Below are 23,009 nucleotides of genomic sequence, written 5' to 3'. Positions count from 1 at the left end.
AGGCGTATGTTGGGACGGATCCCGGATCTGGAGGCGGGAGGTCTGATCATAGGGGGGGACTTTAATATGGTGTTGGATCCTTCACTAGATCGGTCCAGCTCTAGGACGGGTAGGAGGCCGGCGGCGGCCAAGGTACTGAGAGGGTTTATGGACCAGATGGGTGGGGTGGATCCATGGAGGTTTGTAAGGCCGAGGGCACGCGAGTACTCTTTCTTCTCCCACGTACATAGGGTCTACTCTCGGATAGATTTCTTCGTGGTGAGTAGGGGACTGATTCCGAGAGTGGAGGAGGCCGAGTATTTGGCCATTGCAATCTCCGACCATGCTCCGCATTGGATAGAGTTGGAGATGGGAGAGGTGCGAGACCAACGTCCGTTGTGGCGGTTGGATGTGGGGTTGTTAGCGGAGGAGGAGGTGTGTAGGAGGGTCCGGGCAAGTATTGAGGGGTACCTTGAGGTGAATGATGCGGGGGAGGTTCAGGTGGGGATGGTCTGGGAAGCCCTGAAGGCAGTAATTCGTGGGGAGCTGATATCCATCCGGGCACACAGGGAGAGGAGCGAGAGGAGTGAGAGGGATAGACTGGTGGGAAAGATGCTGGAGGTGGACAGGAGGTATGCAGAGGCACCAGAGGAGGGACTGTTGGGGGAGAGGCGCAGCCTGCAGGCTAAATTTGATTTGCTGACCACTAGAAAGGCGGAGGCACAGTGGAGGAAGGCACAAGGGGCAGTGTACGAACATGGTGAAAAGGCGAGTAGGATGCTGGCTCATCAGCTGCGTAAGCGGGATGCGGCTAAGGAGATTGCTGGAGTGAGAGATAAGAGTGGGAATGTGGTGCGGAAGGGGGTAGAGGTGAATGAGGTCTTCAAGGATTTTTACGGGGAACTGTACCGGTCGGAGCCAACGGGGGAGAGGAGGGGAATGGAGAGGTTCCTGGACGGGATTTCTTTCCCGAAGGTGCAGGAGGAGAAGGAGGAGGGGTTGGGTGCGCCGATTGAGCTGGAGGAGCTAGTTAAGGGGATCGGGCAGATGCAGTCAGGGAAGGCACCTGGGCCGGATGGGTTCCCGGTGGAATTTTATAAAAAGTTTGTGGATCTAGTGGGCCCCTTGCTGGTGCGAACACTCAATGAAGCGTGGGAGGGGGGGACTTTGCCCCCGACGATGTCACGGGCGCTGATCTCGTTAATTTTAAAGAAGGACAAGGGCCCCCAGCAGTGTGGTTCATACAGGCCCATATCTCTCCTCAACGTGGACGCTAAGGTGCTGGCAAAAATCCTGGCCACCAGGATAGAGGACTGTGTGCCAGGGGTTGTGCACGAGGACCAGACAGGTTTTGTGAAGGGAAGGCAGCTGAACACGAATGTGCGGAGATTGCTGAATGTCATTATGATGCCGGCGATTGAGGGGGAGGCAAAGATAGTGGTGGCACTGGATGCGGAGAAGGCCTTCGATAGAGTGGAGTGGGGGTACCTATGGGAGGTGTTGGGGAGGTTTGGATTTGGTGAAGGGTTCATTAGATGGGTAAGGCTGTTATATGAGGCCCCGATGGCGTGCGTGGCTACGAATAGGAGGAGGTCGGAGTACTTCCGGCTTTACCGAGGGACCAGGCAGGGTTGCCCCTTGTCCCCCTTGTTGTTTGCACTGGCAATCGAGCCGCTGGCGATGGCATTGAGAGATTCAGAGAGGTGGAGAGGCTTGGTGCGAGGTGGAGAGGAACATAGGGTGTCGTTGTATGCCGACGACCTGTTACTGTATGTGGCGGACCCGGTGGGAGGGATGCCGGGAGTGATGGAGTTACTAGCCGAGTTTGGGACCTTCTCAGGTTATAAATTAAACTTAGGCAAGAGCGAGGTGTTTGTGGTGCACCCTGGAGACCAGGAGGAAGGAATTGGTAGGCTCCCGCTTAGGCGGGCAGGGGAGAGCTTTAGGTACCTGGGGGTGCAAGTGGCCAGGGACTGGGGGACTCTCCACAAGCATAACTTTACCAGGCTGGTAGATCAGATGGAGGAGGAGTTCAGGAGGTGGGACATGCTGCCATTGTCGTTGGCGGGGAGGGTGCAGTCCGTCAAAATGACAGTGCTTCCGAGGTTCTTATTCCTTTTTCAGTGCCTGCCCATATTTATCCCCAGGGCCTTCTTTAGGAGAGTGACTAGCAGTATTCTGAGTTTTGTGTGGGCACATGGGACTCCGAGAGTGAGGAGGGTGTTCCTGGAGCGAGGAAGGGATGGAGGTGGGCTGGCACTGCCCAACCTTCTGGGGTACTATTGGGCAGCCAATGTGTCAATGGTGCGTAAATGGGTGATGGAGGGGGGAGGGGCGGCGTGGAAAAGAATGGAGATGGCATCATGTAGAGGTACGAGCCTGGGTGCCATGGTAACGGCACCGTTGCCGCTCTCCCCTAAGAGGTGGTGGCGGCGACCCTAAGAATCTGGGAACAATGGAGACGGCATCGGGGGGAAACAGGGGCCTCGATGGAGGCTCCACTGGGTGGCAACCATCGGTTCATCCCGGGGAACACGGATGGGGGATTCAGGGGGTGGCAAAGGGCGGGCATCAGCAAATTGAGGGACCTGTTTATTGGCGGGAGGTTTGCGGGCCTGGGGGAACTGGAAGATAAATTTGGCCTTCCCCAGGGGAACATGTTCAGATACCTGCAGGTAAAGGCGTTTGCTAGGTGACAGGTAGAGGGATTCCCTTTGCTGCCCTCGCAGGGGGCGATGGACAGAGTGCTTTCGGGGGTGTGGGTAGGAGAGGGGAAGGTGTCTGACATCTATAAGGTAATGCAGGAGGTGGAGGAGTCGTCAGTGGAGGAGCTGAAGGCTAAATGGGAGGAGGAACTCGGGGAGCAGATAGAGGACGGGACTTGGGCGGATGCCTTGGAGAGAGTTAACTCTTCCTCCTCATGTGCGAGGCTTAGTCTCATCCAATTTAAGGTGCTGCACCGGGCCCACATGTCCGGGACTAGGATAAGTAGGTTCTTCGGGGGTGAGGACAGGTGCACCAGATGTTCGGGGAGTCCTGCGAACCACGCCCATATGTTCTGGGCATGCCCAGCACTGGAAGAATTCTGGAAGGGGGTGGCGAGGACGGTGTCGAGGGTGGTTGGATCCAGGGTCAAACCAGGGTGGGGACTCGCGATTTTTGGAGTTGCGGTAGAGCAGGGAGTGCAGGAGGCGAAAGAGGCCGGTGTCCTGGCCTTTGCGTCCCTAGTAGCCCGTCGAAGGATTCTGTTACAATGGAAGGATGCAAGGCCCCCAAGTGTGGAGACCTGGATCAGTGACATGGCGGGATTTATAAAATTGGAAAAGGTCAAATTTGCCCTGAGAGGATCAATACAAGGGTTCTATAAACGATGGCAGCCTTTTTTGGACTTCCTGGCTCAGAGATAGGTAACTGGGTCAATAGCAGCAGCAACCCGGGGGGGGGTGCATTATTGTAGTGTTTATTCTGTAACTTTATAGTGTGTTAATATGCGTTGTTGTTAAAATGCTGGGTTGTTCATGGGGATGGGGCGAATGTATATGATTGTTAATATTATTGTTATTTTCGGTATTTTACTAAGGTGCGTCAATGTTGTATAAAATCAAAATTTCTCAATAAAAATGATTTAAAAAAAAAAGAATAAATAGGGGGTGGGAGCAAAAGTTTCAAAGGAATATCGATGGATCAGTGAGGAAGCCAAACTGTGGCCAATGGGGATGAAATCAAGACAGTGAGGGGTCATCCACTCAGGACTGAAGGCAGATAGATTAGAGTTTTTTTTCTAAATGTTGAGAAACTGGGAACTGAGGGAACAAAGTACAGAATCCATTATATTCTGCTGGGCAGGTAGTAGAATAACCAGAAAGGTGAATAACAGTTGATCTATGATCTCACAAGAGCTGGAATACACGGGGTGATAGCTTTGCTTCAATCTGCACCTAGAGTTTGGTGAATTGGGTTCAGTTCTGGTCACTGTAGTTCAGGGAGGTATTGACCTTGGGCAGCCTTAGTGTATATTCACCGTGATGATACCCAAACTAAAAGGGTTAAATCATGGAGACAGGTTGCAAAGTCTCGGCTTGTATTGTCCTGAAGATTAAAAGGTGATCTAACTGAGGTGCCAGGCACAAGACACAAGAGGCGGCATGGTGGCACAGTGGTTAGCACTGCTCCTCGCAGTGCCAGGGACCCGGGTTCAATTCCAACCTCGTGTGACTGCGTGGAGTTGCACATTATTCCCGTCTCTGTGTGGGTTTCCTCTGGTTTCTCCAGTTTCTTCCCACAGTCCAAAGGTTGTGCAGGTTAGGTGGATTGGCTATGTTAAATTACCCCTAGGTGGGGTTACGGGGATAGAATGGGGGAGTGGGCCTACGTGGGATGCTCTTTCAGAGGGTCAGTGCGGACTCAATGGGACTAGTGACCTCCTTCTGCACTGTAGGGATTCTATGACAAAACAAGTGCTCTGCACCGAGCACTGCAATGGCAAGCGATCACTAGGAAGGCAGAGGAAGCGCTACAAGGACACTCCGAAAGTCTCCCTAAATAAATACAATTGGAGCTCCTGTGTGAGAACCATCCATTCATTTTTCGGGGGGGTGCGGGGGGGTAACCCAGCATATGCCCTTGTGGCCCAGCCTCTTCGGGTGCAGCCACTTCCTCGTCACCTGTGTAGTTTGTCGTCACGTCAATTTTCCTCTCCAGTCTTTTAAATATTCTGCCGCTCTTTCACCTCCTCAAATTGTTGTCTGGCATGTCTCGTTCATTGTGGTGGTGTTGGAGGAGGCAGTTTTTTTCGGGTTTAGTGCTAAAAGATTTTTGGTCTGAAAGTTCCTCATTTTAAGATTCCAGGAGGGGTGCCACCTTTCATGCATCCACTCGGTACATTCATAGAACATAGAACAGTACAGCACAGAACAGGCCCTTCGGCCCTCGATGTTGTGCCGAGCAATGATCACCCTACTCAAACCCACATATACACCCTATACCCGTAACCCAACAACTCCCCCCCCCCCCTTGAACCTTACTTTTTAGGACACTACGGGCAATTTAGCATGGCCAATCCACCTAACCCGCACATCTTTGAACTGTGGGAGGAAACCGGAGCACCCGGAGGAAACCCACGCACACACGGGAAGGACGTGCAGACTCCGCACAGACAGTGACCCAGCCGGGAATCAAACCTGGGACCCTGGAGCTGTGAAGCATTTATGCTAACCACTAATTCACGTCACTGGAAGTCCCTGGTGGCCAATGAATTGGCTCAAATGTCTGTACCCTGCCAGGTGAACAGTGGTAATTGGTTCTGGGCCCACTAACAGGTTTCTCAGTGTCACAAGGCTTTCATTTTACTTTTGGTACTGCAGACTCGATGGAGGAATCTGGTTTAGCTCACTGGGATAAATCGCTGGTTTTTAAAGCAGGTCAGCAGCACGGTTCGATTCCCATACCAGCCTCCCCGGACAGGCACCGGAATGTGGCGACTAGGGGCTTTTCACAGTAACTTCATTGAAGCCTACTTGTGACAATAAGCGATTTTCATTTTTTTCATTTTCATTTAATTTCATTTCATTCATTTTCGACATTCCAGAAATATCCAGTTAACTCTCCCAAAAGGCCACTGTGATAATCTGAGAGAGAATTCTCTCTCAGAAAAGGTTGATGTGAAGTAGAGATTAGAATCTGATAGTGGTCTCTGCAGAAAAGGCTGCTGTGAAGTCAAAGGCGTCTCCTGGAAAAATGCTGAACTGCAAAGATCATTATGGCCTATAGGCTTTGAACCACACTCATACTGTGAAGAAGGTGCACTGAAGAACTCATCATCTGAAGCAAGGACTCTGATTTGTTGACTCTATTCCTTATTATTTTGACTCCTTTCCACCTCTCCGTGTTTGTCTTTCTTGCATGTGTGGGTAGAGGGTGGGGCAGTTAAAGGGGAAGTCAGGTTTTAGCTTATTGTTAAGCAGCTTTAATTACTGCACATTTCATCTTTATTTGTATTATAAATAAACAGTAATTGTGTTTCAACTTACAAACCTGGTGACTGTAAATACTGACCAACCAAGGGCCAGAGATTTGGGGAATTTTTCTGAGAATTATTGGTTCACTCACTTGTGTTGTGACTCCAGGGCCTGTTGGCCTGGGATTGACCACACATAACATCTTAAAGTCTATGCATCAGCAAATAAAGTCAAGTTTGCCTTCTTAACCATTTTATCTACCCAAGCACTTTAAGGGACCAGTGTACATGCACACCAAGGTCCCTCTGATTCTTGGTGCTTCCCAAGGTTCTGCCGTTTATCATGTATTCCCTTGCCTTGTACGTCCTGCCCAAGTTCATCACCTCACACTTATCCGGAATTAATTCCATTTGGCACTGCTCAGCCCATCTGACCAGCCTATATCTTCCTGTAATCTCAGGCTATTTTTCTCACTATTTACCAGAAGAGCAATCACTTTCAACAATATTCAGCTCTGAATACTGGTTGCAGAGTGAGAGGTTTTCAGGGGACACCTGTACTACCTGCCTAGTCCATCTTAACCTGATGTAGCCTTTGATATTTTTGTCCACACCAACTTTCTTGAATGTCTCTCCTCCATTGTTTAGGACTGTACTCATTTAGTTCTATCCCTACTTATCCAGCCATAGCTAGAGAATCTCCTCCAAAGGCTTCTCTTCCCTCTCCTGCATCATTAACTCTGGAGTCCTCTAAAGGTATATCCTTGACCTGCTCTTATTTTCCATCAACAAGTTGACCCTATATAGCATTAACCAAAAACACCTCAAGTTCCACAACTACACTGATGGCTCTGATTTGTCACTTTGCCTGTCCAACATCCAGTATTGGAAATTTCTTCCAACTAAATATTGGGAAGACCAACACCATTGTCTTGTTCCAGAAATCCCTTGTACTGTCTCCAATTACAACTTGGTTTTGAGGCCTTGAGCTCAGTTAGGGGAGGCAGTGGCATAGTGGTGTTGTCACTAGACTAATAAACTAAAGAGCTAGAGTAATGCTTTGGGGATCCAGGTTCAAATCCTGCCACTGCAGATAGTGAAATTTGAATTCAATAAAAATCGGGAATTAAAAGTCTAACGACAGCCATGAAACTATTTCAGATTGACGTCAAAACTCATCTGGTTCACTACTGTCCTTTAGGGAAGAAAATCTGCTGTCCTTTACTGGTTTGGCCGACAATGATTTATTGTCACATACAAAGAACAAAGAGCAAAAACAGCACAGGCCCTTCAGCCCTCCAAGCCTGCACCGATGACGTGTCCTATCTCGACCAACCACTTTTATCCTTCTATACCCCGTTTGTTCATGTGCCTATCCAGATAAGTCTTAAAGGTCGCTATCGTATCTGCCTCAACCACTTCACTTGGCAATGCATTCCAGGCCACCACCACCCTCTGTGTAAAAAACGTTCCCCGCACATCTCCACTGAGCCTTTCTCCCCTCACCTTGAATTTTTGTCCCTTATAATTCTCATTTCCGCCCTGGGAAAAAACCTCCAACTGTTCACCCTATCTATACCTCTCATAATTTTATAAACTTCTATCAGGTCACTCCTCAGCCTCCATTTCTCTACGGAGAACAATCCCAGTTTAGAACAAAGAACAAAAAAAATTACAGCACAGAAACAGGCCCTTCGGCCCTCCCAGCCTGCGTCGATCCAGATCCTTTATCTAAACCTGTTGCCTATTTTCCAAGGATCTACTTCCCTCTGTTCCCCACCCGTTCATATATCTGTCGAGATTCATCTTAAATGATGCTATCGTGCCCGCCTCTACCACCTCCGCTGGCAAAGCGTTCCAGGCACCCACCACCCTCTGCGTAAAGAACTTTCCATGCACATCTCCCTTAAACTTTCCCCCTCTCACCTTGAAATCATGACCCCTTGTAATTGACACTCCCACTCTTGGGAAAAGCTTGTTGCTATCCACCCTGTCCATACCTCTCATAACTTTGTAGACCTCAATCAGGTCCCCCTCAACCTCTGTCTTTCCAACGAAAACAATCCTAATTTACTCAACCTTTCTTCATAGCTAGCACCCTCCATACCAGGCAACATCCTGGTGAACCACCTCTGCACCCTCTCTAAAGCATCCACATCCTTCTGGTAATGTGGCGACCAGAACTGCACGCAGTATTCCAAATGTGGCCTAACCAAAGTCCTATACAACTGTAACATGACCTGACAACTCTGTACTCAATACCCCGTCCGATGAAGGCAAGCATGCTGTATGCCTTCTTGACCACTCTATCGACCTGCGTTGCCACCTTCAGGTTACAATAAACCTGAACTCCCAGATCTCTCTGTACATCAATTTTACCCAAGACCCTTCCATTGACCATATAGTCCACTCTTGAATTATATCTTCGCATTTGCCTGGATTGAACTCCATCTGCCATTTCTCTGCCCAACTCTCCAATCCATCTATATTTTGCTGTATTCTCCAACAGTCCCCCCTCACTATCTGCAACTCCACCAATCTTAGTATTATCTGCAGATTTGCTAATCAGACCACCTATACCTTCGTCCAGGTCATTTATGTATATCACAAACAACAGTGGTCTGAGCACGGATCCCTCTGGAACACCACTAGTCACCTTTCTCCATTTTGAGACACTCCCTTCCACCACTACTCTCTGACTCCTGTTGCCCAGCCAGTTCTTTATCCATCTAGCTAGTACACCCTGAACCCCATACGACTTCACTTTTTCCATCAACCTGCCATGGGAAACTTTATCAAATGCAGTTTATTCAATCTCTCCTTATAGCTAATACCCTCCATACCAGGCAACATCCTGGTAAACTTTTTATGTACTCTCTCCAAAGCCTCCGCATCCTTCTAGTAGTGTGGTGACCAGAATTGGACACAGTATTCCAATTGTGGCCTAACCAACTTTCTAAATGATTGTAACATAATTTTCAAGCTTTTATACTCGATACCCTGTCCTGTGAAGGCAAGCATGCCACATGCTTTCTTTATCATCATTTCCACCTATGCTGCCACTCCTAAGGATCTGTGGACCTGCACACCCACATCTCTCAATGTCTCTATGCTCCTGATGGTTCTGCCATTTATTTTATAACTCCCATCTGAATTGGATCTCCAAAAATGCATCTCCTCACATTTGTCTGGGTTAAATTCCATCTGCCATTTCTCTACCCAATTTTGAGGCCTATCTTTATACTGTTGTATATCTTCATCAATATCCGCAACTCCTGCAATCTTAGTATCATCCACAAACTTGCTGATCAGACCCGCTACATTTTCTTCTCAGTCATTTATTTATATTACAAAGAGAAGAGGTCCCAGCACTGATCCCTGTGGAATACCTAGTTATAGACCTCCATTCGGAAAAACACCATTCCACTGCTACCCTCTGTCATATGAGGCCAAGCCAGTTCTGGACCAGTCCAGTTAGTTCACCCCTGACCCCATGTGATCTAATCTTTTGCACCAGCCTGCCATGTGGGACTATATAAAATGCTTTACTAAAGTCCATGTGGACAAAATTTTGTTCCCTCTTCAATCATTTCTGTCACCTCCTCAAAAACTTCAATCAAATTAATGAGACATGAATTGCCTCGTACAAAACCATGCTGTGTGTCGCTAATAAGACTATTCACTTCCAAATGTTCATGATCCTATCTCTCAGAATCTTTTTCAACAATTTCACAGGGCTAAATCGCTGGCTTTGAAAGCAGACCAAGCAGGCCAGCAGCACGGTTCAATTCCCATAACAGCCTCCCCGAACAGGCACCGGAATGTGGCGACTAGGAGCTTTTCACAGTAACTTCATTTGAAGCCTACTTGTGACAATAAGCGATTTTCATTTAATTTCAAGCCTATAATTACCCAGATTATCCTTGCAACGCTTCTTAAATAACAGTACAACATTGTCTATCCCCCAATCCTCCGTGATCTTACCTGTGGCCAGTGAGGACACAATGATTTCTGTCAGAGGCCCTGCAATTTCATCTCTTGTCTCCCTCAATAATCTGGGATAGGTGCCATCTGGCCCTGGGGATTTGTCTTCTTTAATGCTTTTTAACACACCTAACACTTCCTCCCTCGTAATAACGACCTGTTCTAAAGTGTTAACGCATCCCTCTGAGACACCACCAATCAACATGTCCCTCTCCTTTGTGAATACCGAAGTATCATGTATTGAAGTACATGAAAAGTATTTTTCTGCAGCCAAGGGAACATACACAGGACGTACATAGTATACAAAAAGAATAATCAACAGAGTACATTGACAAATAGTACATCAACAAATAGTGATTGGCTACAGTGCAGAACAAAGGCCAAACAACACATGAGCAAGAGCAGCACAGGGCGTTGTGAATAGTATCTTACAAGGAACAGATCAGACCAAGAGAGCGTCGTTGAGGAGTCTAGTAGCTGTGGGGAAGAAGCTGTTTCTATGTCTTGATGTGCAGGTCTTCAGACTTTTCTATCATCTGTCTGATGAAAGGGTTTGGAAGAAGGCAAAATCTGGATGGGAAGGGTCTCCGACAATGCTGTCTGCCTTCCAGAGGCAGCGGGAGGAGACTCCAGACCCAGAGTAACTGCCCCCTCAAGGGCAATTAGGGATGGGCAATAAATGCTGGCACAGCCTGCAACACCGACATCCCATGATCAAATAAAGAAAATAGTGACAGATATTTTCCATTTTCTGATCAGTACATCACATTCTGAAGGATTCACACATTATTACCCTTCCTAGTCCTGACATTCTTACTAAAAGTGATAGTTATGCTACAGATAATATAGATATAGAGAAATACAGCACAGAACAGGCCCTTCGGCCCACAATGTTGCGCCGAACCTTTGTCCTAGGTTAATCATAGAATTTTGGACAATTTTTCATGGCCAATCCACCCAACCTGCACATCTTTGGACAACATAGAACATAGAACATAGAACGATACAGCGCAGTACAGGCCCTTCGGCCCTCGATGTTGCACCGACATGGAAAAAATCTAAAGGCCATCTAACCTACACTATGCCCTTATCATCCATATGCTTATCCAATAAATTTTTAAATGCCCTCAATGTTGGCGTGTTCACTACTGTTGCAGGTAGGGCATTCCACGGCCTCACCACTCTTTGCGTAAAAAACCCACCTCTGACCTCTGTCCTATATCTATTACCCCTCAATTTAAGGCTATGTCCCCTCGTGCTAGCCACCTCCATCCGCGGGAGAAGGCGCTCGCTGTCCACCCTATCTAACCCTCTGATCATTTTGTATGCCTCTATTAAGTCACCTCTTAACCTTCTTCTCTCTAACGAAAACAACCTCAAGTCCATCAGCCTTTCCTCATAAGATTTTCCCTCCATACCAGGCAACATCCTGGTAAATCTCCTCTGCACCCGTTCCAAAGCTTCCACGTCCTTCCTATAATGAGGCGACCAGAACTGTACGCAATACTCCAAATGCAGCCGTACTAGAGTTTTGTACAACTGCAACATGACCTCATGGCTCCGGAACTCAATCCCTCTACCAATAAAGGCCAACACACCATAGGCCTTCTTTACAACCCTATCAACCTGGGTGGCAACTTTCAGGGATCTATGTACATGGACACCGAGATCCCTCTGCTCATCCACACTACCAAGAATTTTACCATTAGCCAAATATTCCGCATTTCTGTTATTCTTTCCAAAGTGAATCACCTCACACTTCTCCACATTAAACTCCATTTGCCACCTCTCAGCCCAGCTCTGCAGCTTATCTATGTCCCTCTGTAACCTGCAACATCCTTCCGCACTGTCTACAACTCCACCGACTTTAGTGTCGTCTGCAAATTTACTCACCCATCCTTCTGCGCCCTCCTCTAGGTCATTTATAAAAATGACAAACAGCAACGGCCCCAGAACAGATCCTTGTGGTACGCCACTCGTAACTGAACATTTCCCATCAACTACCACTCTCTGTCTTCTTTCAACTAGCCAATTTCTGATCCACATCTCTAAATCACCCTCAATCCCCAGCCTCCGTATTTTCTGCAATAGCCGACCGTGGGGAACATTATCAAACGCTTTACTGAAATCCATATACACCACATCAACTGCTCTACCCTCGTCTACCTGTTCAGTCACCTTCTCAAAGAACTCGATAAGGTTTGTGAGGCATGACCTACCCTTCACAAAACCATGCTGACTGCCCCTAATCATATTATTCCTATCTAGATGATTATAAATCGTATCTTTTATAATCCTCTCCAAGACTTTACCCACCACAGACGTTAGGCTCACCGGCCTATAGTTACCGGGGTTATCTCTACTCCCCTTCTTGAACAAAGGGACCACATTTGCTATCCTCCAGTCCTCTGGCACTATTCCTGTAGCCAATGATGACCTAAAAATCAAAGCCAAAGGCTCAGCAATCTCTTCCCTGGCTTCCCAGAGAATCCTAGGATAAATCCCATCCGGCCCCGGGGACTTATCTATTTTCACCTTGTCCAGAATTGCCAACACTTCTTCCCTACGCACCTCAATGCCATCTATTCTAATAGCCTGGGTCTCAGCATTCTCCTCCACAATATTATCTTTTTCTTGAGTGAATACTGACGAAAAGTATTCATTTAGTATCTCGCTTATCTCCTCAGCCTCCACACACAACTTCCCACCACTGTCCTTGACTGGCCCTACTCTTACCCTAGTCATTCTTTTATTCCTGACATACCTATAGAAAGCTTTTGGGTTTTCCTTGATCCTACCTGCCAAAGACTTCTCATGTCCCCTCCTTGCTCGTCTCAGCTCTCTCTTTAGATCCTTCCTCGCTTCCTTGTAAATATCAAGCGCCCCAACTGAAACTTCACGCCTCATCTTCACATAGGCCTCCTTCTTCCTCTTAACAAGAGATTCCACTTCTTTGGTAAACCACGGTTCCCTCGCTCGACCCCTTCCTCCCTGCCTGACTGGTACGTACTTATCAAGAACATGCAATAGCTGTTCCTTGAACAAGCTCCACATATCCAGTGTGCCCAACCCTTGCAGCCTACTTCTCCAACCAACACATCCTAAGTCATGTCTAATGGCATCATAATTGCCCTTCCCCCAGCTATAACTCTTGCCCTGCGGGGTATACTTATCCCTTTCCATCACTAACGTAAAGGTCACCGAATTGTGGTCACTGTTTCCAAAGTGCTCACCTACCTCCAGATCTAACACCTGGCCTGGTTCATTACCCAAAACCAAATCCAATGTGGCCTCGCCTCTTGTTGGCCTGTCAACATATTGTGTCAGGAAACCCTCCTGCACACATTGTACAAAGAATGACCCATCTAATGTACTCGAACTATATCTTTTCCAGTCAATATTTGGAAAGTTAAAGTCTCCCAAAACAACTACCCTGTTACTTTCGCTCTTTTCCAGAATCATCTTCGCCATCCTTTCCTCTACATCCCTAGAACTATTAGGTGGCCTATAGAAAACTCCCAACAGGGTGACCTCTCCTTTCCTGTTTCTAACCTCAGCCCATACTACCTCAGAAGAAGAGTCCCCATCTAGCATCCTTTCCGCCACCGTAATACTGTCCTTGACTAGCAGCGCCACACCTCCCCCTCTTTTGCCCCCTTCTCTGAGCTTACTAAAACACCTAAACCCCGGAACCTGCAACAACCATTCCTGTCCCTGCTCTATCCATGTCTCTGAAATGGCCACAACATCGAAGTCCCAGGTACCAACCCATGCTGCCAGTTCCCCTACCTTATTTCGTATACTCCTGGCATTGAAGTAGACACACTTCAAACCACCTACCTGAACACTGGCACCCTCCTGCGAAGTCAAATCTGTGCTCCTGACCTCTATACTCTCAATCTCCCGTACCCCAAAACTACAATCCAGGTTCCCATGCCCCTGCTGAATTAGTTTAAAACCCCCAAAGAGCACTAACAAATCTCCCCCCCAGGATATTGGTGCCCCTCAGGTTCAGATGTAGACCATCCTGTCTATAGAGGTCCCACCTTCCCCAGAAAGAGCCCCAGTTATCCAGAAATCTGAATCCCTCCCGCCTGCACCATCCCTGTAGCCACGTGTTTAATTGCTCTCTCTCCCTATTCCTCATCTCACTATCACGTGGCACGGGCAACAACCCAGAGATAACAACTCTGTTTGTTCTCGCTCTGAGCTTCCATCCTAGCTCCCTAAAGGCCTGCCTGACATCCTTGTCCCCTTTCCTACCTATGTCGTTAGTGCCAATGTGGACTATGACTTGGAGCTGCTCCCCCTTAAGGACCCGGAAAACACGATCCGAGACATCACGTACCCTTGCACCTGGGAGGCAACATACCAAACGTGAGTCTCTCTCGCTCCCACAAAATCTCCTATCTGTGCCCCTGACTATTGAGTCCCCAATTACTAATGTTCTACTCCTTTCCCCCCTTCCCTTCTGAGCAACAGGGACAGACTTCGTGCCAGAGGCCCGTACCCCATGGCTTACCCCTGGTAAGTCGTCCCCCCCACAAGTAACTGTTACTTGCCAACAGCCTCTCCACAAACCACCTTCAACTTAGGCTGACCGCACTTCACATATGCAAATTTCCCCAGAACAGCTGATCAGTAGCTCTGCTCTGCTGCCCTCTGCTGGATGATTGCCTTCACTCAAACTCCTCGGGCTCTCCTTCGCAGATTCACCTTCAACTTAGGCTGACCGCACTGCACGTATGCAAATTTCCCCAGAACAGCTGATCAGTAGCTCTGCTCTGCTGCCCTCTGCTGGATGATTGCCTTCACTCAAACTCCTCGGGTCTCCTTCGCAGATTCACCTTCAACTTAGGCTGACCGCACTGCACGTATGCAAATTACCCCAGAACAGCTGATCAGTAGCTCTGCTCTGCTGCCCTCTGCTGGATGATTGCCTTCACTCAAACTCCTCGGGTCTCCTTCGCAGATTCACCTTCAACTTAGGCTGACCGCACTTCACGTATGCAAATTTCCCCAGAACAGCTGATCAGTAGCTCTGCTCTGCTGCCCTCTGCTGGATGATTGCCTTCACTCAAACTCCTCGGGTCTCCTTCGCAGATTCACCTTCAACTTAGGCTGACCGCACTTCACGTATGCAAATTTCCCCAGAACAGCTGATCAGTAGCTCTGCTTGAAGTTGACAAGTTGACAAGTTTGAAGATTACATTCTTACCCATTTAAATTTGAGTTAAACTCTGGATCTCTTTGCTCTTGCAAAATTTCCATTTGCTAAGTACTGTTTGCACAGGTTCAACTGCACTCCCTTCCCAATCACTTTGGGGTGTACCATCTCTCAGGATAGTGTGTTCCCACCACTCCAAATCATGCCAAATTAGATTGTAAATCAATTTCTGCTACTCAGCAAAATATATAATTGATATTCTGGTCAACTGCTGATTGATTTATGTTCTTACAGGTCGGACACAGACATCGATTCCAGTCTGATGGTTTCCTCTAAAATACCGTGCTCTGAGTGTGAAAAAGCGATCAATGCTTGTGGCATCAAGACTGTGGTTTCAGTCAAGGATCTGCCAGATGCCAAGAAACCAACAGAAGGAGGGGGATCAAAGAAAACAGCCCAGGAATTGGCAGTAGGAGCTCAGGGAGAAGGGAAAGAAATGAAAACCATTTTGGTAAGGACAGACACACATTGTCTCTTACTGCTGTTTAGGTGAATGATGTGTAATCCTCCAAATTTTATTGTTTATTGCTGAGGATTTTCAGTGTGTATTTAACTCTGATGAAGCTTATTGTTCGAGGGTTAAATCAGTGCTATACAACAGCCACGTCAAAGCAGCTTTCCTCAGCCATGCTGCATAAGATAAAGATGCAAGGCATTAAGGGTAAAGTAGTAGCATGGATAGAGGATTGGTTAATTAATAGAAAGCAAAGAGTTGGGATAAATGGGTGTTTCTCTGGTTGGCAATCAGTAGCTAGTGGTGTCCATCAGGGATCTGTGTTGGGCCCACAATTGTTCACAATTTACATAGATGATTTGGAGTTGGGGACCAAGGGCAATGTGTCCAAGTTTGCAGATGACACTAAGATGAGTGGTAAAGCGAAAAGTGCAGAGGATACTGGAAGTCTGCAGAGGGATTTGGATAGGTTAAGTGAATGGGCTCGGGTCTGGCAGATGGAATACAATGTTGACAAATGTGAGGTTATCCATTTTGGTAGGAATAACAACAAACGGGATTATTATTTAAACGATAAAATATTAAAGCATGCCGCTGTTCAGAGAGACTTGGGTGTGCTAGTGCATGAGTCACAGAAGGTTGGTTTACAAGTGCAACAGGTGATTAAGAAGGCAAATGGAATTTTGTCCTTCATTGCTAGAGGGATGGAGTTTAAGACTAGGGAGGTTATGTTGCAATTGTATAAGGTGTTACTGCGGCCACACCTGGAGTATTGTGTTCAGTTTTGGTCTCCCTACTTGAGAAAGGACGTACTGGCGCTGGAGGGTGTGCAGAGGAGATTCACTAGGTTAATCCCAGAGCTGAAGGGGTTGGATTATGAGGAGAGGTTGAGTAGACTGGGACTGTACTCGTTGGAATTTAGAAGGATGAGGGGGGATCTTATAGAAACATTTAAAATTATGAAGGGAATAGATAGGATAGATGCGGGCAGGTTGTTTCCACTGGCGGGTGACAGCAGAACTAGGGGGCATAGCCTCAAAATAAGGGGAAGTAGATTTGGGACTGAGTTTAGGAGGAACTTCTTCACCCAAAGGGTTGTGAATCTATGGAATTCCTTGCCCAGTGAAGCAGTTGAGGCTCCTTCATTACATGTTTTTAAGGTAAAGATAGATAGTTTTTTGAAGAATAAAGGGATTAAGGGTTATGGTGTTCGGGCCGGAAAGTGGAGCTGAGTCCACAAAAGATCAGCCATGATCTAATTGAATGGCGGAGCAGGCTCGAGGGGCCAGATGGCCTACTCCTGCTCCTAGTTCTTATGTTCTTATGTTCTTATCTTCTTATGTGAGTGAGAAGCTGGGGCGGGATTCTCCAACCCCCCGCCGGGTCGGAGAATCGCCGGGGGCCGGCGTGAATCCTGCCCCCGCCATCTCTCGAAGTCTCCGGCACCAGAGATTCGGCAGGGGAAGGAATGCCCCCCCCCCCCACCCCCGGCAATTCTCCGGCCCGCGATGGGCTGACGTCCCGCTGCTGTCATGCCGGTCCCGCCGGCGGGAATCAAACCACCTACCTTACCAGTGGGACCAGGCGGCGCGGGCGGGCTCCAGGGTCCTGGGGGGGGCACGGGGCAATCTGGCCCTGGGGGTGCCGCCACGGTGGCTTGGGTTGTGATCGGGGCCCACCAATCGGCGGGCGTGCTTGTGCCGTGGGGGGCACTCCTTTCCTTCCACGTTCGCCATAGCCTTCACCATGGTGGATGCGGAAGTGACCCCTGCGCATGCGCGGGGATGACATCAGCAGCTGCTGACGCTCTAGCACATGCGCGGGCTTCCGCCAGCAGGAAGTCGGTCCCCGGCTGCCATGGCGCCAAAGGCCTTTCCCGCCGGCCGGCGGGGCGCCAACCACTCCGGCGCGAGCCTAGCCCCTCAAGGTTAGGGCTTGGCCCCTAAAGGTGCGGAGAAATCTGCACCTTTGAGGCAGCCCGACGCCGGAGTGGTTCACGCCTTCCAACACGCCGGGACCCCCCCCCCCGCCCCCCCCCCGCTCCGCAGGGTAGGGGAGAATCCTAGCCCTGATCTCTGAAACAGATTGCTCACATCCAATATGGACGGCATGGTGGCACAGTGGTTACCAATGCTGCCTCACAGCACCAGGGACACGGATTCGATTCTGGCCTTGAGTAACTGTGTGGTTTTCACATTTTGCGTGGGTTTCCTCTGGGAGATTTGGTTTCCTCTCACAGTCCAAAGATGTGCAGGTTAAGTGGATCACAGTTGTCCCTTAGTGTCTATAGATGTGCAGCTATAATAATAATAATCATCATCTTTATTAGTGTCACAAGTAGGCTTACATTAACACTGCAATGAAGTTACTGTGAAAAGCCCCTAGTCGCCACATTCCTGTGCCTGTTCGGGTACAGAGTGAGAATTCAGAATGTCCAATTCACCTACAAGCACATCTTTCGAGACTTGTGGGAGGAAACCGGAGCACCCGGAGGAAACCCACGCAGACACGGGGAAAACATGCAGACTCCGCACAGACAGTGACCCAAGCCGGGAATCAAACCTGGGATCCTGGAGCTGTGAAGCAACAGTGTTAATCACCGTGCTACCGTGCGGTCCATAGGTTAGGTGGGATTATGGCGATAGGGTAGGAAAGACCTGGGTAGAGTGCTCTTTCAGAGGGGCAGTGCAAACATGATGAGCCAAGTGGCCTCGTACTGCACTGCAGGAATTCTAAGATAATCAGTGATAAACAGCTGATCAGTACTGTATGTTATTTCTATGTCGCGAGCCCACACTAAATAACTCTCTAAATAACTAATGACTTTAACCGTAATTTAATGCTTGTGTTGAGATTATTCTGTTTAAATTCTATTGAATGATCATCACAACTATTTCTATCTTTGCTTGCAGTGGGAGTGGCCAAGTGAGTTGAGAGGTAAGGGCACACTTTAAGAATTAATACTGTTTCACTAGTCAGGCAAAAAAAAGAGAATAAGCCCTGTGCAGGTAAGTACAGTATAAGAGGGGGTGAATTTTGCGAAGAAGAATAAGGACATATAGACTTGGATGATAATAATGTGGTAGACCAGCACAGGGATCTCGAGATACAGATAAAAAAATCCTTTTCGATGGGCAGCACGGTGGCACAGTGGTTAACATTGCTGATTCACGCGTCGAGGACCCAGGTTCGATCCCGGCTCTGGGTCACTGTCCGTGTGGAGTTTTGCACATTCTCCGCGTGTTTGCGTGGGTTTTGCCCCCACAATCCAAAAAAGGTGCGCTGGGTAGTGAATTGGCCATGCTAAATTGCCCCTTAATTGGAAAAAAATGAATTGGATACTGTAAATTTATTTTTTTTAAACCTATTAGGTCCAAGATACTGAGAAGGAGCAGATATTAATAAGGGCCAGATGTCGATAAGGGCGAGTGACACAGAAGGGGCAACTACAGCATTGGATCAGATAGCTCACTGATCAAGGAAAGGTACTGAGATAGAGTCCGAGAGGTTTACGGCATGAAAACAGTGTCTTCGGCCCAACTTGTCCATATCGCCCAGTTTTACCACTAAGCTAATCCCAAATACCCGCATTGCCCATATTCTTCTCTACCTATTTTCCCCATATAACTGTCTAAATGCTTTTTAAAAGGCAAAATTGTACCCGGCTCTACTACTGCCCTTGGCAGCTCATTCCAGACACTCACCACCCTCTCTTTGAAAAAACTGCCCCTCTGGACCCTTTTGTATCTCTCCCCTCTCATCTTAAACCTATGCCCTTGAGTTTTAGACTCCCCTAACTACCTTACCCGTCATTCATTATTATATAGACCTCTACAAGATCATCCCTAAGCCTCCTAAACTCCAGGGAAAAAAGTCCCAGGGCGCGATTCTCCGACCCCCAGGCCTGGTGGGAGAATCGCGGGAGTGCAGGGCGATTCCTGCCACGCCGCCCTGGCACCCGCACGCAATTCTACCACACCCCCGCTCCCCCCCCCCCAAAAAGCAGCGTGTCACGTTTTACGACATGCCGCTCGGGGAATCGCCGCTCGCCGTTTCTAACGGTTGAGCGGTGATTCCCCGGTCCGGATGGGCCGAGCGGCCTGCCTAATACAACCGGTTCACGCCGGCGCCAACCACACCTGGTCGCTGCCGGCATGAACAGCGCGCGAACACTGCGTGTGGGGCCTGTGGGGGGGGGGGGGGGGGAAGAGAGAGGATCGAGCACCAGGGGGGTGCGCAGGAGGGGTCTGGCCCGCGTGCCCACCGATCGTCGGACCGGCTTCTCTAAAAGACGCATTCTTTTCTCTCCGCCACCCCGCAAGATCAATCCTCCATGTCTTGTGGTGCGCCCGCGGGGAGGAGGGCAACTGCGCATGTGCGGGTGACGTCATTTAAGCACCACCGGCTTTGACGTGGGCGCCAAGGTCCGGCGTGCGTAATTGACACGGCGCCGCTCCTATCCTCCTGGCGGTGAGGAGCGGCCTCCGACGCCGGAGTGAAACACTCCGGTTTTCACTCCGGCGTCTGCACTTTGTCTCCCTTTGGGAGAATTGCGCCCCCAGTCTATCAAGCCTCTCCTTCAAGTCCTGGTAGCATCCTCGTAAATCTTTTCTGCACTCTTTCTAGTTTAATAATGAGGTGGCGATGCCGGTGTTGGACTGGGGTGAGCACAGTAAGAAGCCTTACAACGCCAGGTTTAAGTTCATCAGGTTTGTTTTGAATCACTAGCTTTCAGAGCACTGCTCCTTCCTCAGGTGAATAAAGAGGTAGGTTCCAGAAACATATATACAGACAAAGTCAACGATGCAAGACGATACTTTGAATGAGAGCTATTGCAGATAATTAAGTTATTATAGTTCCAGTTGGAGCAGGTAAAAGAGGTGTGAATAGTCTCAAGCCAGGACAGTTGGTAGGATTTTGCAAGCCCAGGCCAGATGGTGGGGGAATGTAAGACAGCATGACTCCAGGCCGTACTCGTGTGTGCGGAACTTGGCTATACGTTTCTGCTCAGCGATTCTGCGTTATCGCGCATCCTGAAGGCCACCTTGGAGAACGCTGACCCGGGGATCAGAGGCTGAATGCCCTTGATTGCTGAAGTGTTCCCTGACTGGAAAGGAACATTCCTGCCTGGCGATTGTTGCGCGATGTCCGTTCTTCCGTTGTCACTGCGTCTGCATGGTCTCGCAAATGTACCACGCTTCGGGACATCCTTTCCTGCAGCGTATGAGGTAGACAACATTGGCCGAGTCGCACAAGCATGTACCGCGTACCTGGTGATGTTCTCGCGTGTAATGGTGGTATCCATGTCGATGATCTAGCATGTCTTGCAGAGATTGCCATGGCAGGGTTGTGTGATGTCGTGGTCGCTGTTCTGAAGGCTGGACAATTTGTTGCAAACAGTGGTTTGTTTGAGGTTGCACGGTTGTTTGAAGGCAAGTAGTGGGAGTGTGGGGATGACCTTGGCAAGATGTTCGTCTTCATCAATGATGTGTTGAAGGCTGCGAAGAAGATGTTGTTTTTTTTCTCCGCTCCGGGGAAGAACTGGATGTCGAAGGTTACTCTGTCGGCTGTGTCCGATGTTTGTCTTCTGAGGAGGTCGGTTTTTTGCTGTGGCGCGTTGGAACTGTCGATCAATGAGTCGAGCGCCATATTCCGTTGAGTGTGTCCAAGATGAGTGTGTCCAAGAATGCATCCAATTCTGGAGAGTCGTCCATGGTGAGTCTGTGGTGGGATGAAACTTACTGATGTCACTGTGTCGTTGTTTCAGTGATTCTTCGCCGTGGGTCCAAAGGAAAAATATGTCATTGATGTATCTGGTGTATAACGTCGGCTGAAGGTCCTGTGCGGTGAGGAGGTTTTGTTCAAACTTGTTCATGAAGATGTTGGCAAATTGAGGTGCAAATTTGATCCCTGGCTGTTCTGTGTGTCTGGATGAAGAAATCGTTGTTGAAGGTGAAGACGTTATTTTCCAGAATGAAGCGATGAGTTGCAGAATTGCATCTGGAGATTGGCAGTTGTCGGTGTTGAGTACTGAGGCTGTTGCAGCAATGCCGTTGTCATGGGAGATGCTGGTGTGGAGTGGCAAGACGTCCATTGTGACGAGCAATGTTCCTCGGTCAACTGGTCCATGTGTGCTAAGTTTCTGTAGGAAGTTCGTCGTATCGCGACAGAAGCTGGGCATTCCTTGTACGAGGGGTTCAAGATGCCCTCGATGTAGCCAGAGAGGTTCTCACGCAGTGTGCCATTGCCTGATACGATAGGACGGCCTTGTGTGTTGGCCTTGTGCATTTTCGGGAGTCAGTAGAGATCGCCAATGTGAAACTCCCGGAGCCTCATCCACCCGGAGCGGGGAAACTATGACATCTTCTTCGCAGCCTTCAACACATCATTGAAGAAGACGAACACCTTGCCAAGGTCATCCCCACACCCCCACTACTTGCCTTTAAACAAACACGCAACCTCAAACAAACCATTGTTTGCAGCAAACTACCCAGGCTTCAGAACAGCGACAACGACACCACACAACTGCCATGGCAATCTCTGCAAGAAGTGGGCAGCACGGTAGCATGGTGGTTAGCATAAATGCTTCACAGCTCCAGGGTCCCAGGTTCGATTCCCGGCTGGGTCACTGTCTGTGTGGAGTCTGCACGTCCTCCCCGTGTGTGTGTGGGTTTCCTCCGGGTGCTCCGGTTTCCTCCCACAGTCCAAAGATGTGCGGGTTAGGTGGATTGGCCATGATAAATTGCCCGTAGTGTCCTAAAAAAAGTAAGGTTAGGGGGGGTTGTTGGGTTACGGGTATAGGGTGGATACGCGGGTTTGAGTAGGGTGATCATTGCTCGGCACAACATTGAGGGCCGAAGGGCCTGTTCTGTGCTGTACTGTTCTATATTCTAAGTGCCAGATCATCGACGTGGGTACCACCATTACACGTGAGAATACCACCCACCAGGTATGTTGTACATACTTGTGCGAATCGGCCAACGTTGTCTACCTCATACACTGCAGGAAAGGATGTCCCGAAGTGTGGTACATTGGCAGGACCATGCAGACTCTGCGACAACGGATGAACAGACATTGCGCAACAATCACCATTTTCCCTTCCAGTCGGGGAACACTCAGCTGCCAAGGGCATTCAGCCTCTGATAAGGTAAGGGTTCTCCAAGATGGCCTTCAGGATGCGCAACAACACAGAATTGCCGAGCAGAAACTTATAGCCAAGTTCCGCACACATGAGTGCGGCCTCAACAGGGCCCCAGGATTCATGTCGCATTACATCCACCTCCCACCATCTGGCCTGGACTTGTGAAATCCTACCAACTGTCCTGGCTTGAGACAATTCACACCTCGATAACCTGTGATTAACCCTCTCTTCAGTGGCTCTGTCTGGACCTGTAATGACTTAACTATCT

The 23,009-nt window shown here is 48.8% G+C and overlaps 1 protein-coding gene across 1 annotated transcript in view; it reads left to right on the top strand.

Annotated features, from left to right (window-relative positions):
• Positions 1 to 15,383: 15,383 nt before the first annotated feature.
• Positions 15,384 to 23,009, top strand: part of LOC119954782 (cytidine and dCMP deaminase domain-containing protein 1-like) — a 196,371-nt gene continuing 188,745 nt past the window's right edge. Inside the window, exons 1-2 of the mRNA XM_038780322.1 lie at positions 15,384 to 15,597; positions 18,513 to 18,537. Of these exons, the coding sequence (XP_038636250.1) occupies positions 15,409 to 15,597; positions 18,513 to 18,537 (214 nt within the window). The 5' untranslated portion in view covers positions 15,384 to 15,408. The remainder of the gene's footprint in view (positions 15,598 to 18,512; positions 18,538 to 23,009) is intronic.

This window comes from Scyliorhinus canicula, chromosome 20 (assembly GCF_902713615.1).
Source record: "Scyliorhinus canicula chromosome 20, sScyCan1.1, whole genome shotgun sequence".
Taxonomy (NCBI): domain Eukaryota; kingdom Metazoa; phylum Chordata; class Chondrichthyes; order Carcharhiniformes; family Scyliorhinidae; genus Scyliorhinus; species Scyliorhinus canicula.
This window is presented reverse-complemented; position numbering and strand designations above follow the sequence as displayed.